The sequence below is a fragment of the Thunnus albacares genome, chromosome 13 (assembly GCF_914725855.1).
Source record: "Thunnus albacares chromosome 13, fThuAlb1.1, whole genome shotgun sequence".
NCBI classification, from domain to species: Eukaryota; Metazoa; Chordata; class Actinopteri; order Scombriformes; family Scombridae; genus Thunnus; species Thunnus albacares.
The window spans coordinates 8,386,113-8,401,750 of NC_058118.1; the positions used below are offsets into that span (position 1 = coordinate 8,386,113).

A 15,638-nucleotide genomic window follows, 5' to 3' on the forward strand; every position below is an offset into this window, starting at 1 on the left:
ATTTAAAACTGAGAGAGAGGCTGTGATCTGGCACTGCCTAGACAGGGGTAGTTCCTGAGTATCAGCACCTTGGACAGCGCTAGGGACAGATTCAAGGGTGCACAGTCTGTTTAGCATGCTTGTAACATTTCTTTAGCATGAAAATTGACAAAAAATAACCTGACATGTAAACCATTAATTTTTTTCTTTTTATCAAGGAGGCATTGAAGCCCATCTTAAAGCAGCTAGTGAATCTTTCAGGGTGGGAAATTTGATTAGCACCCTGCACAGTGTTTATAACACTGCTTTCACATGATCCGTGTCAAATCACTAAACCATGTAAATACTGTACATTGCTATTAAAGGGAAATTATTTCTGACTATTTATACCTTTCTGTGGCTTTTGTTGTTATCTATCCAGCTCTGTATAAAATAATAGTACAATAGTAATAAAGTTAATTGTGTGTCTTTACTTCTCAAAAGAGCCCATGTCACCACTGACTTGACAGTCTTTAGGGCCAGAATACCTATAAGCTGGATATATATTATACATTATATATGGGATCACTCAAACACATTTGTAGGACATAAATAAAATATCAAAGAGGACGTTATTGCAAAGTTTACTGGAAATAAAAATAAATGTCACTGATGTGAGAGCCGCCTATAAATGTGTTATAAATATTTATTTTTAGTGGTAATACATGTGTTGGTTTCAGTGGTGAATGTGAGAAATATTACGTGCAAAAGCAGTGAATGCAAGAGTGGTTTTATGCACATGAGATGTAAAGGGGAGAGCATCATCTGTACATCTGAGAGTTAAATCTTCAATTATGGCAAATACGCCATCTCCTATTATCTTCTGAGCCCCTGATTAGCATGCATTAGACTTTGGTGCTTCGCCTCTATGAACAGAGAGAAGAAGGGATTTCCTCAGCACCAGTCAATAGCTGCACTGCAGCCCACACTGACCTCTTTCAGAGAATTTCCTCTCTGTGTCTCACACACACACACACACACACACACACACACACACACACACACACACACACACACACACACACACACACACACACACACACAAGGTTACAGGAATGAGATGATATAGGTGTTGTACAACAAAACAGCTGTCTTCTTGTATTATATCATGCATGTTTGATTTTATGACCCCATATTATTCTCTATAGTATGTCTAACATACTCATTTGCCTTTGTAGGAGGGAGTGCAGGTGGCATGCATGGCCCTTTATACATAGCTTTGTGCTCTAAGAGCATGCTCATGTTTGCTTTCACATTTTAAAGCATACCAAGAACAAGTGTGACACAGACAAGGAATGTTTTCATTTATGATAAATAAGCTCATCACTGTCACTCTTGGAGAAGCCGAAACGACTGACAGAGTGACTAGTCGCTTCCTTACAGCTATTTTCTCATCTTCTTATATATACTGCCTCGTCTGCTGCTTACTGATGGTTATTATTCTCTTGAATAACTCAGTTTTCCCCTGAATCGCGTGTGCACACATAGTGGTCAGGTTGTTGGCCAGGCTCTAACAAGCAGAAGAAGTCCAATGCTGCCTTGTCTCAGACATAAATCTTAGCCTCTATACCTGTACGTGACAACAGGAAATGGCTTATCCTGATGCAAAAATAGAACTTGGCTCATTCCTGCCCCATTTTATAATCTATGTGCTCTGGAAAACTCATAGACACGCGGAGAGAGAGAGGGAAAGAGAGAAAAAGAGAGAGAGAGAGAGAGAGAGAGAGAGAGAGAGAGAGAGAGAGAGAGAGAGAGAGAGAGAGAGAGAGAGAGAGAGAGAGAGAGAGAGAATGGCTTGTGTTGGAGGAGACTGACATTACTCTTGACAGACACGTTTTTTGAGAAGCTCTTTTTGTGCCAATCAAGATTTAGACATGGCCAATGCCTGTTATTGTAAATATTTGGTGCCTTCATGCAGGTGTTTATACAGATTTTTTGAGTGTCTGGTTGGAAAACAGCTAGGTTTCCATCCAAGTGTAGCACAAATTTTAAACGAATTTCTAGAAAATCGCCAAAAGAAAATTCGATTCCACCCACTGCTGTTATGTGAGTACAGTATTAGGAGCTAGGTCAACTACATAAACAGCTGGTGGTGCTCCAACCAGGGGCCATGAAACTATTGCTCAAGAAGAGGGTGCAACAATATGCAATTCAAACAATGTAGAAAAAATGATGGAAATATGAAATTTGAACATTACAGTCTCCATCACTCCACACAGATCTGATGTATGGTGCACTTAAACGCATTTTACTTTAAATGATTGATGATTGACATTTGAGAACCTGAAACCCTCAAAATGTAGCATTTTCGCTGCAAAAATTACCTAAACAATAAATAGTTTATCAAAATAAGTGCTGATTAATTTTCTGTCGATCAACTAGTCAATTAATCGACAAATCGTATATAATGTAAAGAATAATGTAAAAAGCAAAAAATATATGCAAGCAGTCATTCATCTGCTCTGCTCTAATTCATTAAACAAAATCTTGCTTTGGCCATAACGCTGTCATGCCTTATTCTGATTGGATGGTTTTTTGGACTTTTTAGACGAGTTTAAGCAGCAGACACATTGTGAGAATTTGGTATTAGATTTCTGACACTGTGTGTCTTTGGTCATCAAAGCTCTAAATGAATGTTGGTAGATGTGTCTCACAGTGAGATCTAGGACCACACCTTTCTCTATCGAATATCAACTTTCATCTTGGACAGGCACAAAGTAACACAATGTATAGGAGCCTTTAATGAACATAGTTTATATATGTGCTTGTGATTACTTAAAGGACAACAACAGAAAAAAGAACACTATTGTGGCAGTATTTTTGTGATGACTGTGTAAGCCTGTGAGAGACACAAAAGAGTGAGAGAGAGAGAGAGAAAGAGAGTGAGACCTATTGATGAAAAGCTATGTCCTTTCTATTCTTTTCATGGGAGGATTGCATTGAGATGCAGGACAACACCAGCAGCCAGATAGCATCGCTTTTATCACAGGACAAGGGGGGAAAATGTGGACATTAGAAAAAGTAGCAGAGAGAGTAATTGGCTAGGGCAAGAGAAAGGAGATGAAGTGCAGAAATGCAATGATAAAGAGAGACATTTTGCCAGGCAGCCAATTAAGGGCACTTAGGGAAGGTATATTGTACCAGCGCTCTCCTTCCAAAATTGTCTTTCTATATTAGAATGCGAGTAAAATCTTAATGTGGTCCTTGTGATTTGCCAAGATATGAAATGCCTACGGTGATGATGAAACACAATCAGCCGCTACTTGTTTCCTGTGTCACCCAGAAAATTAAAAGTAAAGGCAGCAGGCAGTGTGGAGCCGGTCACCTCTGTCACTGAGGGTCGGAGAGGGAATGTCAGCTAGCACTCCCCCTCTCAGCTGCATCATATTGACAGGGGCCTTCCAGCTGTCAATCAGCACCGCGGAGGCATGAGTCCCTGCACATTATCATCCACTCTGCTCTTGTCATGCGAGCATCATGCCTCCCTGGGCTATCATAAAGCATTAGGGGCACATACACGTGTGGTGCTAGACAGTCTTAACTGCCGTAAACCCCTGTTAATAAGCACGTCCATGCCCTATTGACTTACGTAACGTGGTGTGTCATAGGGCATCTACATCTGGCTTGACAACAACATCAGCAACATGCCCTGCTGGCGGCTCTCGGCACGCAGATGACACCGCACATGTCCGTGTATCTATGTAACAGAGGGCTGCTGTGCATGAGCTTTACATTTCATATTGTCGTCATGTGAGCGGGTCGCTGCAGCAGTATTGCAGTGCTGTGGAAATATGGTGAGATTACTGCAGCTGGGCAGATTTCACAGCTTCCCATAGATTACCCTGGGAGCTGATGGGACAGTCAATAGATGCAGGGAGCCTGTATGACACTGTGACCCCTGCTGTTTAAATAGGGGACTGCAAATAACTGCACGTCAGAAATGCTAAAACATGTTTTGAATTCCAGAAGTAGAGCTACATTTTCAGGGGCATTAGTTGTGATTTCATGCTTGTGCATGCATGATGAATTGAGAGTAAACAAGATATTAAATATTATTCATAGGTTCACTATCTTTTTAGTCACAACTTTTGTTCCCTGCTCCTTATATGCTAATTATATTCAGGGAAAGAAGTCAGATTTAGGGAACTCTGCCCTGTGAGTGCTGGAGTGTGTATTATTAGTACTTCACTGTCCTTATTTGATGCTTAGTGCAATCCCAGTGTATGGTAGCGTGTAGAGTTAAGCTTCCTGAAGCAGGTAGAATAGATGTAATCAGACATAAGGGATATAGAAGGAGGTGGTGTGTGTGGGCAGGGTGGGGGTGGTGTGGGGGGAGGTCGGGATGCTGCTCTGCATCATAAAAAGGTTCTTCCCATCTTGGGGATTCTCAGCACGGATGCTACATATTACCTTTCTCATGTGCTTTCATTTAAATTCATTTCGGCTTGAGACACGTGGAAGGGAGGCTGCCCCAGTCTCTTGATAAGTCGCTGTTGAGGAAAGAGACTTTTATTTAATTTCCAGTCCAGGCACCCGCGATTTAGATGGAAATATTCTGCCCCCATCACTCTAAAATATGTGCACCTTTTTACTGCAACATTCAACACATCTTCAGAAATTATTCATCTACGCATGTAAATCTGCTAGTTTGAGCAATGTCTTCAGTGAGTACACCCCGGGTGGTCTCTGTAGCTCTGCTGAGGTCTGGAGGTTAGCTCAAGGTGAGTTTCAGAGATGGGGATAATTACAGCGACATATTTGTATCAGTATACAGTGGACAGGCACATTGGAAACTGTGGTGGGACTTGAAGGACATTAATTTCATTGTCTTGTCTGCTCTCTTAAGTGTATTTTTTCTCTTATGAAGACATCCAAACCTTTGGAGATTACATGAATGAAAAACAGAAGATGTGGCTTCTATCATTAGGCTAGTTTCAGGGGACTGATTATGAAGGGTAATTATAGGATGACTTGGGAGAGGGGTCATCACTGGTGTCATTTCAGAGGTTGAGCTGAAGGGTATTTTGCTGGAGTGATGGGTTCTCTTTCCAGAGGCACACAAGTGTCAGATCGTGGGGTGCTGGTGACTCAAGCCCTTGTCAGCCCAGCGTTCCTGCTTCGTTCCTTGGGGAGTCGCACAGGAGCAGGTCTCTCCCTTTCCCTCTCTTCTTAATCTCCTTTATTACCCAGCAACCCCTCTGTCCTCTCTAAGTGATCTTCTGCTCCCTTTCCTGTCTCTCCTACCTTTCCCCTTCTGTCTCCAGCACTTCCCACCCCTCTTGCACTCTGGCCTGATTAATAATGAATGAAGCGGATCATCTATCGATCCCATCCTCTTTGTGTTAGCACAGCAGAAGATATCAAACCTGTCAGAGGACCTTAAAATAGCCCTGCAATGTGGTGGTCATAGTAGTGGGAGAGTTTGTTGAGTTAAGGGTAAGGGCTTTTTTCTTTTTTTAATGGCCGTTAAATGGGCATAAACTGGTGAAGGAGCAGCGGGAAAGGAGGGGATGGAGAAAGGGCACAAAGTCCTGAACTGCCATCTCAGCTAAAGGGTGATCCCTGCCTCTGAAGGAGAAAGGTGATGATCTGTGATAAGTGTGAAACTGAAGGTCTCTTATACCTTCTCTATCTACTTTTGGCTCTTTCTTCGAGCCCGTCGATGCCAAGCGGTGATCCTTTGGCCCTCTTCTGTCTCCCGGAGTCTCTGAGAAATTCTCCACTCAGCCATTTCTGCCCTGCTGCTCTCACTTAATCAATCCAGCAGATTGGCTTTGCTCTCTGACAGGGGAAGGACCCTGTCGAGACCCTTATGGAGGCTAACAGAGATGTATATCTGTCGCTATTGCTTAATATCACCAGTCAACATTATGCTGGGTTCAGTAGTCCTTATGTTGAGGACAGAGAGGGAGGGGGAATGCTGCAGGAACACGATCATTTACAACGACTGGCTGAACTGTTGGATTGGTTCCAAGTTTTGCTAATTTGATTTTGTAATGGCTATTCAGATTTAGCCAGTCATGGACGATTGACAGTACATGAGAGTAGCCTATATTAAAGGGATAATTCTCTTTAGGATAATGTAGGGGGATGAATTTTATGATTTTTTCCCTACATAACCAGAATCAGAAAAACCTGCTAATGCCATTTCTAATGGATGTGCTTGAAGTTTAAATGTATGTTGAATAATGAGCTCAATACACAAATGTTTATATGATCAAATAAAGCTCCTCTCAAAAGCATGCAATCTATAAACGATTGATACTTTTTCTATCCAAGGTACACAATGTAAGTTAAGTATTTTTGAAGTCACTCGTTAAATTTAAGACAAAACAGTAACACATGAAACTCCTTATCGGACATAACACATATGGTAAAAGTAATTCCAAATATAGTGTTGTTTTTAAGGGTTTTGTTCATAAAACAAAACCTACGTATTTACTGTGATGTAGTCACTGCAGTTTGATGTCAGAATGAGTCATTTACAATACATAGTAATACAATACGTAGTAAACAGTATGTCTGTTGATTTAATATGTTACTGCATTGCTATAGGTATCAGTGTTTCACTGCTTTTCATCTCCTGTGCTCTTTTCCTTTGGGAACATGTTATGTTATGTTATATAAGATATGCATCCTTGTCTTGATGTTCCTTAAGGACCAGGATGTTCATGCTTCTAAATAAAGTCCAGATATCTATCCATCCTTTCCCTCAGGAAACAGTCACCTAATTAACGTATTTCACGGTTCGTGTCCATGTATTTTTTTTTTCTTTTTAAGTGTTTGCTTACATGCGCTAGGGTTCATGTTCAAAGATGTTACAGTTTTCTCATGACATTTGCACATTATTTTTCTTCTCTTGCCCATGTTTGCTACTATGAATGCACCCCTCACCCTTTCCCCTTTTTTATATTTATTTCCAGGAGCACTTCACTCCAGAGTGTAGGTTCAAGGAGAGTGTGTTTGAGAACTACTACGTTACATACTCCTCCATGCTCTATCGCCAGACCCAGTCTGGCCGCTCCTGGTATATCGGTATCAACCGTGATGGCCAGGTCATGAAGGGCAACCGGGTAAAGAAGACCAAAGGAGCCGCACACTTCCTGCCTAAAGTTATAGAGGGTCTGTGTCCTTTTTTATGAGCTAGGAAAATTATCCTGAACATTTAAATGAATTACTGAAGCACAATTCAAACTCTTAAAGGGGACATAACATGCTTTTTGTGATTTTCTGTCATTTATATACTGTTATAATGTTGGATGTCTATATTAAACATAGTTCCAAAACATGTGGTGAACGTATGTAAAAATGCCAGCTTCATGTCAATTTGTCCACTCACATATTTCGGATCAGATTTCGACTCGAACATATACAGATGTATTTGAGAAGTTGACAAGTAAAGAACGAGAAAAAGAGGTGAAATCCTACTACTATTGTTTGTTTACATAGCCTCAGGAGCCTGCAGAAGTTTGTCGAGATGCAGCAGAAGGAGGGCTTTAAAATGGCCTGTTCCAAACAGAGGCTGAACTGAGGTGCTGCATAAAGAGCCAGTATAAGATAAATAAGGAGCTTTTTTAACTATAAATCATGCAAAGATATTCTAGAAGAGCCCAAGAATATAAATATAGACCTGGAAATGTGCATGATATGTCCCCTTTAATATTTTGTTTTCCAGTTAGATGCCAATTATTCATCACTGTATTAATTATTAACCAACAGCTTCTATCTTTGTCACACAGTTGCAATGTATAAGGAGCCATCGTTACATGAGCTCGCCAGTGAACCGGTGAGTCCTCCTCGGAAGACAGTGAAGACATCAGATTCGCCATCCCTACAGAATGGACGGAAAGAAGCTCCCAAGGCTGATGCCTCATAGCACAGGAGACTGAGGGTGGGACAAAGGGCAGCAGTGACACTGGGAACACAGTCGCCCATTATGCACTGAGGGTGGCTGAGGGAATGGCCCTCATGGGCCCTCACATTCCAGAAGTGCACTGCAAGATGCTGAGGTATAAAGGGTCAGCAGTCCATCAGCAGCCATAAGAGGAGAGGAGTCCCCCCCTCACCTGTCACCACAGAAAGCAAGCCCAGGGCCCGAGCCAGAACTACTCCCACCTACCACTGTTTTTCTCTTTCTCTGCCCCCTTTGACTTCCTGATGCACAGTCTCCTTCATTTCTCCATCATACTCAGGCTTCTCTGTCCCACTGACTATTTCATCTTTTCTCACATGCCTACCCCACCGTCTGCTCTATTGTACTGTATATTCACCACTCACACATTTCCAGCGCTGACTCGGCATCATAATCCTCACCCATGGGCCCTCTCTTGAGCCCTAAAGTTGGTGACAGTGTGGCTCAGCCAGCTTTCCTCGTACCATCTGCCAACCAGCGCAGCTAATCACCAAGGTCAACTAAAGCTCAAAGTGAGATCAAACAGCTCAGAGAGCAAAGATATCTGCTGGAATCCTGGGTCAGGTCAGGTCAGCCGAGCAAGATGAGTGTCTGAGAAAATGTTTGGACAAAATACATTTAAAGAGTGTATGACAACAAAACTAATAATCATTACTTTTCTTTTTTTTGTAGTTTTATTGGGTTTTTTTTTTGGTCTGCATATTTCAGCCAATCTTCAGCCCAGATGAATGACCAGTGCATATCCACTATATGATGGATATACACTGATGATTAAGATGATTAAGGTGATAATAGTGCTGAAAGCATAAGATTAATAAAATAAAATAACAAATCCGCTATTCTTCCTGGGACAATGAGCCATAAAATAGATCTTAAATCACTAGAGTTCTCAATCCAGACTCTTATGGATAGGGTCAAAACGCCTGAGCAATATTTGTACCATTGAGCCAGAAGATAATTCTCACTAGAGAAATAAAACGAGTAAATGAGTGAGAGACTTAGCGACACCCTCTTTCCAGCCTTTCTTCTCTACCAGGTGATCACTTATTATTGCACTAGCTCATTAAAGGCTACAAATGAACTACTGGGTCATCTTTTAAATCCAGGGAGGATCTGAACTCAGCCACCTGAAAAAGAGCGGCAGTGTATACTTCACTCAGCATCTGCTGTCAGCATAAAGCCAAGTTTGAAGCCAAACATCAAAGCCAGAGGAGCCTCTGAGCTGGAGCACTTGTTATTCTGAGGATGTCTGGCAGCTTATCCACTCACTAGCTTTATCAAATCACCTTGGAAGAATCGCCCTCGAAAAATGTAGCTGTCTAAGTGAATGTTTTGGTGCGACTGTGTTTTAACCCTGGTGCATGGATGTCTTTTAAAGTATGGATGCAGTGTGAATGAGTGTCCGTATGGAGGAAAAACAGAGATACTGCAGGTAACTTCTACCATGTCCTTCAGACAGGGCATGACATTGGGTCTTTGATATGTCTGTGTATCTGTGTATAGGTGATACTTGGGGAACATCCGTCTTGTGTGCCATTTTCACTGACTTTACCGAGTCATAGAAATTTTTAGGCTCTCCAGGCAACCTCATGGTGACTGAACATACAGATTTTAATTTTGATTTGCAGTGAGTCAGAGACAACTTTATAAAAATATGCAATGACCTGATGGAAGTTGATGCTTCTAAAGGGGAGCTGTCGGGGTGTTTCAGTGCTGGCTGTTGTCTACTCCAGTAAGCCGCTGAGGGAAAAAAAATGTCGCCACAATGTTCAGTCAAAGTGAATATACACGGATACCACCAACAAATAGAGACAGCAGTAAGTCAGGAAGAGAAATGTTGGGAGGTGTAAAAATGCTCGTTATGGTCGCTAAAAGTCAGGTTCAATGCATCGGGATGATGTCTAATTTGAATGGCAACGTAACGTGAAGACGGGTCACAGAATGTGAAACAGAGGGGCTTTACGAATGTGCTGTAGGGTGAGAGGAAGTCTGAAATTGTGTGCTGAATTGTAAAGAGGTCAGCATACGGAGGCAGTTATTTAGAAAGAGTGAAGGATTAGCAGGTGTATTCTTGGAGGAATGTTGATAAGGAATTTCTGCGGTAAAGTATGCAAGATTCTTGGCAGGGTTTTATGCTGGCATGTGGATATGATAATGAATGTAAGACAAAGAGGCATGTAAGGCACTGTGCGCTATTTATGACAGGGGGTCTATGGAGGAAATTAGTTGGAGGGCTTTGCATTTTTTTTTTTCATTAAGTCTTTAATTTTCTGGGCTTTTCCAGGGGGAATATCATTCAGTTCAATTTTGGATATTTTGTCCTTGTTGGGTGTTTTGCACTGCACACCTACAAATGTCTATTTTTGACAAGCAAATGCTCCCTCCTCCTGGTTAATCTGGTGCAGCCTAGAGTGGTTTTTCTAACTGTGCATTACTAACTACTGTACGATATCAAAGTGCACGCACAGCAGGTGGCATTCCAAAATATCACCGTAAAACATTACAGGCTTATTTTAGCTGTCATATTCTCATACGTCTCATACAGTTTTACAATATCTGTGTATTCCATCTGGGAGATTTTTCATGCCAGTTCACATTTCAAAGTTGATCGTTGAGTCCCCTCTATAAATGGAAAGCACTTGGAGGTGCAAAGCAGTGACAGCAAGGGAATCTTGCATGCCAGAGTGAGACATCTCAAGTACGCAAACATGTAGAATTAAGCCTCGCCATGACAAAAATGAGAGATCCACATTCCTCCAGAGATTTCTTAATCACAAAAAAGCAACCAGTCCTTGTTATTTTTAATGCGGAAGAATGCCACAGTAAGTTGTCCGACCGTGATAATGCAAGTAGGCAGACAAGAACAGAGAATGTTAAGTAGTCCGATGTCGAATGTGATGCGAGGAATGACTTTGGTTGGGAGAAGAATGTAAAACAGGAAGATCTGAATAGAACAGTATGTTTTTACAATGAATGTGTGGTAAAGGATGTCAAGAGGTTCAGAGACAAGTAAGTGCAATGAAGGCAATAGAAAGTTGGATTTTTGGCTATGCAGACGTTAACTGAAACAAGTTCTGCTGTTGAATGTAGCTGGAGGTTAATAGAGACAAAGCTAGAAGAGGTATTAAGAGGATCTTTGTTATTGTAGTCTGGAGAAGACAGAAAGTGCTCTGTTTTGCAATTGAGAATACATTTATGGTACGTCAGGTCTTGCAAAGCTAACACCGAGGCGGTAACACGTAAAATAAAAACACTGATATAGTTTCTGTGCCCACGCATGAGATTTAAAGTGGTAATCCCTTTCCTACACACATCCCCTTAACCGCAGCCTACAGTAGCTACAGCCCATTAACTTTCTTTTCAATACTATGTTGCCTGTGTAGGTGTATACTTATATTTTGTTTATAAGATCTGCGTGTGTGCGTGTGTGTGTGTGCGTGTGCATCTATGATTAAGAGTAAGGTAAGACAAGACAGAGAGGCAAGGAGAAAAAGAAAGGGCATGAGATTGAAACAATGATCGATAGACTCAATAAAACACAAACGAGAGAACAGCCACCCCACGTTGAGTGCAAAAATTTCCCCAAGGTCTGCCAGAGACGGCGAAATCCATTTGTTCGTAATGAACTCAGAGGGCTGCTGTTTGATTTCTACCTGTAAACTCAACAAAGAAGCCAAATGGGTGACAACAGGAAGAAGACTAATTTCCGCAGGGCCTGAAAAAGAGTTTCCTCTTTTTTGAAACAGTGTGAGCATCAGCAGCCACACTCTCCTATAAGGCACATATCTGTTGAAGGTGGTACAGATGCGTAACATAAACCACCACCCTAAACTTGGACTCATGAAAGATTAAATCGCTGGGAAACTGGAAGCACATTGCACCTTACTAGCACTGGGCATTGCTTAAAACATTTAAAAGTTAACTCACCGTCTTAGGAGATTCTTAAAAAGATTACGACGAACGAAGAGGGAATCCCTCTAGTTCATCAGAGTTAGTAAGACTAACAGGCAATAATGAATATTAAACTGCAGCTAAGTCATCACCAATGTTTAAGAATCACAGTGGAGATTTACTGTAAAGCTTTTTTTGCACTGTACAATAACTACAAACATCCAGGGAATTTGTTTTTCAAGAAAAAAAAACCTCAGCAACATTTGACATGAAGTGTATTATAAAGAACCAACAAGGCATTTTAATCACACTGAGTGCAGTATAACAACACCATGTTACATGAGACCATTGAATCATTTGATTTTTAGGGGTAAAAGAATGTTACTTTAGTAAGTGTGCATGTTCATACCTGTATTATATTCACACATGCTGCAGTTATTTGCAGTCGCTGTCAGTAGGTCGTCACAAATACTGGTGTATTCAAAATATGCACAGTAAAAATGTGTACCATGCAGTCTGTCAAATTACAGGCAAAATCTGTGTATAACTGGCTCCCTCTAATGGAAGTAGTCGGTTGCAAAAAAGGTAACACTGTTGACGAGAGGCACAAAGAACACTGTGGGCATAATTTCTAAACATCAAACCAATCACTCACTCAAAGCTGCTTTATTGTTGGTCAGACACACTAATGTTCATATTTTCACACAGAATTTAAAAGAACGGTGTACTGCTTTACTATATGTTTGATTTCCTACAGGTTATGATGAGTTTACATGTCGCTGTAATGTGATGCCGATGCACTCATGATCGCCTCCTAATGTGGTTATGATGCCTTGTTACGCTTCATGTGCCACACTTCAAAATGCAGCAGCTCCTTACATTTGATCGGTGCTCTCCTACTGAATCATTTTATTACAACAAAAATTTCACTAATAGTTACTGATGGCACTTGACAGTATTCCATACAGAAGAGATTTATCCACTAAACATATGGCACATATACATAAAACAGTTTGCTTTTTTTTTTTCCAAAGAACTTTTATTCTTACAAAAAAAAAAAAAAAACAAGGGGGGTTATAAACTAAATCTTTTTTACTGTTTGTGGCAACTGAATGATAAAAAAAAACAAAATAAAAATTAAATCTGTCCTTAAATTGTAGTACAAAATGGATGCGTGCCATGCTCACTGTCCCTAAGTGAAAAATATTAAAAGCTTGACACTACAACAAGATTTGTCCTTGGCTGCAACACTCTGTTTGAATATCCCTAACGAAATGAGCATTCATGTTTAAAGGGAACAACAAGAAGCCATTTATTTCATACTTGTAGAGTTATTTTGTTTTTTTTTAAATAAAGCCCCATGTTCTTGATACACAACTTAGCAGTGTGCTTCAATGTAAAACCTGTTCGGATGACCTAAATGTACGGAATGTTGCCAGTTTACATGTATGTTAATTCAATAATACAAATATTGTATATCTAATGTACTATATCAGGTCTTCCCTTCTTTTTTTTTTTTATAAATGTACTTAAATAATCAGTGTTGATGATTTTTTTAAATTGTCTTTCTCAGTTGTATTACCTTGTCATGTTTCCTTTTCTAATGCAAACTCCTCAGAAGGAGGCAGAGTAGTCCCTGTTTGATGTGTTCTTGTCTTTGGTCGCCACTGTTGTATCCATGCTGATGTGTCCCCTGTGTGAACTTCACCCAAACTGAATCCCACTGTGCGACTGAGTTGTGTGTTTGTGAAAGATGCAACGTATTCAAGTGAAAACAGCGGGGCAAAAACTCCTAAAGCCAACATGTGTCCTGTCGTACCCAGCAATGACCTTGGTGGGCTCAGAGTTACGGTCACGCAAGTCTTCCAGAAAGTTCCCCTAACCTCTCTCCTACTTTTACGGACTATTGGTTTCTCTCAAGCCAATCTTCTTGTCTTCCTAAAAACTGACAGTTACAGAAAAAGAAAAGAAAAGAACAAAAAAAAAAGAAGCCATAAATAAAAATGGGCCTTGGTGTTGATTAGCCACAGAAAGAAGGCCTGAATCCTCGGGCACCCCTTGAGTGTTACCGGGGATTTAGACAGATGTTGGACTCCTTTCAATAAGAGCCAGAGGAAGCAGAAGGATTGCACTGGCTTTCTTTTTACAACTCCAGTAAGCAGCAAAGCAGAAATGAAAACCAGCAATATGCAATGAGAACTATGTACCAGCCTGCACTCAAAGAAGGGAAACAAATCCAACAGGCTAACAAACAACAATCAGGATTTGCAGGCTACAAAGGCAATCAGCAGTCTGCAATAACAACTACTAATTGTCTAGACTGACATGGGATTTTTTAATTTTTTTTTTGCAAAGCATGCATATGTCACTGTTGTTTGGCTCATTAGGGAGGACTCCCTCTCAGTATCTACACACACAAGCCCTCGATCACCCTCTCTCCATGTTTGCCATCAGACCTGTGTACATTTCTACAATAACTCCTACCTGAATTAAAAGGAGATGTCTTATTCTGGAATATTATTCAATAAAATAACATATATTTGTATGATTGTAAGCAGTGCCATTTGATTTTTTGTCTTCTTTTTCCCATTTCCTTTAAAGTCCCTCTAAAATGCTGTATTAGCTCCTCTTTTTGTTTGTAGATCTTTTATTTGTCCTCCCGTTCATCCTTGCATACAACATCACGAAAATATATATTCGAGTTGGGAAAAATGTTTGGAAGTTTTTAAAGCTATGATTGCTGGTAGAAAGTATGTCAGTGTTTTTAAGTGAGTGGAGATCTGAGGTGAACTAAGAAAGACAGGTGACAGGTTGGTGGCTCAGAAGGTCCCTGCAGGGAAGGCTGAACCAGCTGACCTGCCCCGATTCTCTCTTTTATTTCTCTTCGGTTTTTTTTTTTTGGAATTGTACTTTGACCCTAATTTCCCAGCCACATTTAACAAGTGTGTTGCATCAATTACACCTGTTTATCCAGTCACCCGGAGATCTCAGTAAATCCACATGAAATGTAAAACATGTCTCAAAAGCAATATTTCAAATGTTGAACAAGAGGATGACTTCCCCACACTCACTGCTTACATCACACATGTTAAAATGATAAACTGATCCATAACCTTGCAGACACAACACTGATGTTCACACAGGTCCTTTCAACAGATAGTGTATTTGAAAATCTGCCTAATTCAAATCAGCTCTCTGGATTTATAACACTGACACTCAACACTGCTTCTTAAAATGTAGGCCTATGTAATCTCCTAAAGCTTTACTGCTAACAGTAATACAATAGAATCAAATCACAGATCACACATCATTAATACAATATCGAAAGTCTACTTTCATTACATAAAGAAACACTTCACCATGTAGAAATCCACACTAGCAGCCTGCATGAATTCCAACAAAGCACATATGGGATATCTACTCCTAAAGCACACAGTAATATTGGATTTCTGCACTTTATAAATGCAGAGTTTCGCTAATTAACACCTGCATGCATTAATAAAAGACTGAATAAGTGATTTCAACCACAGAGGAACAAAGGAGAGAGAGCATCCTGCTATAAGCACATCAATGAATCACTCGCAATGCAGTTTTGGCGAGCTTCTCAGATTTTTTTTTTTTTTAAGAAAATGCTGTATTAACTATCCAAACCAACTATCAAACCTGAATTACACTCAGTGACATCTGCAAGTCGCAAAATTAGAGTAAACTATACACAAACTGTCAGACATTGGCAAAGCGTTGAGCATACAACCTGTTGCACAGCTAATAAAACTAGCAATCTTTAAACATTAGCACGCAGTAGGAAAGCGAGCTG

The 15,638-nt window shown here is 40.5% G+C and overlaps 2 protein-coding genes across 2 annotated transcripts in view; one reads left to right on the plus strand and one right to left on the minus strand.

Annotated features, from left to right (window-relative positions):
• The window catches only part of fgf11b (fibroblast growth factor 11b), a 36,940-nt gene extending 21,303 nt beyond the window's left edge, over positions 1 to 15,637 (plus strand). Inside the window, exons 4-5 of the mRNA XM_044371051.1 lie at positions 6,942 to 7,140; positions 7,758 to 15,637. Of these exons, the coding sequence (XP_044226986.1) occupies positions 6,942 to 7,140; positions 7,758 to 7,894 (336 nt within the window). The 3' untranslated portion in view covers positions 7,895 to 15,637. The remainder of the gene's footprint in view (positions 1 to 6,941; positions 7,141 to 7,757) is intronic.
• The window catches only part of nlgn2b (neuroligin 2b), a 125,054-nt gene that overhangs the window by 108,806 nt on the left and 610 nt on the right, over positions 1 to 15,638 (minus strand). The gene's annotated exons all lie outside the window — the stretch shown is intronic.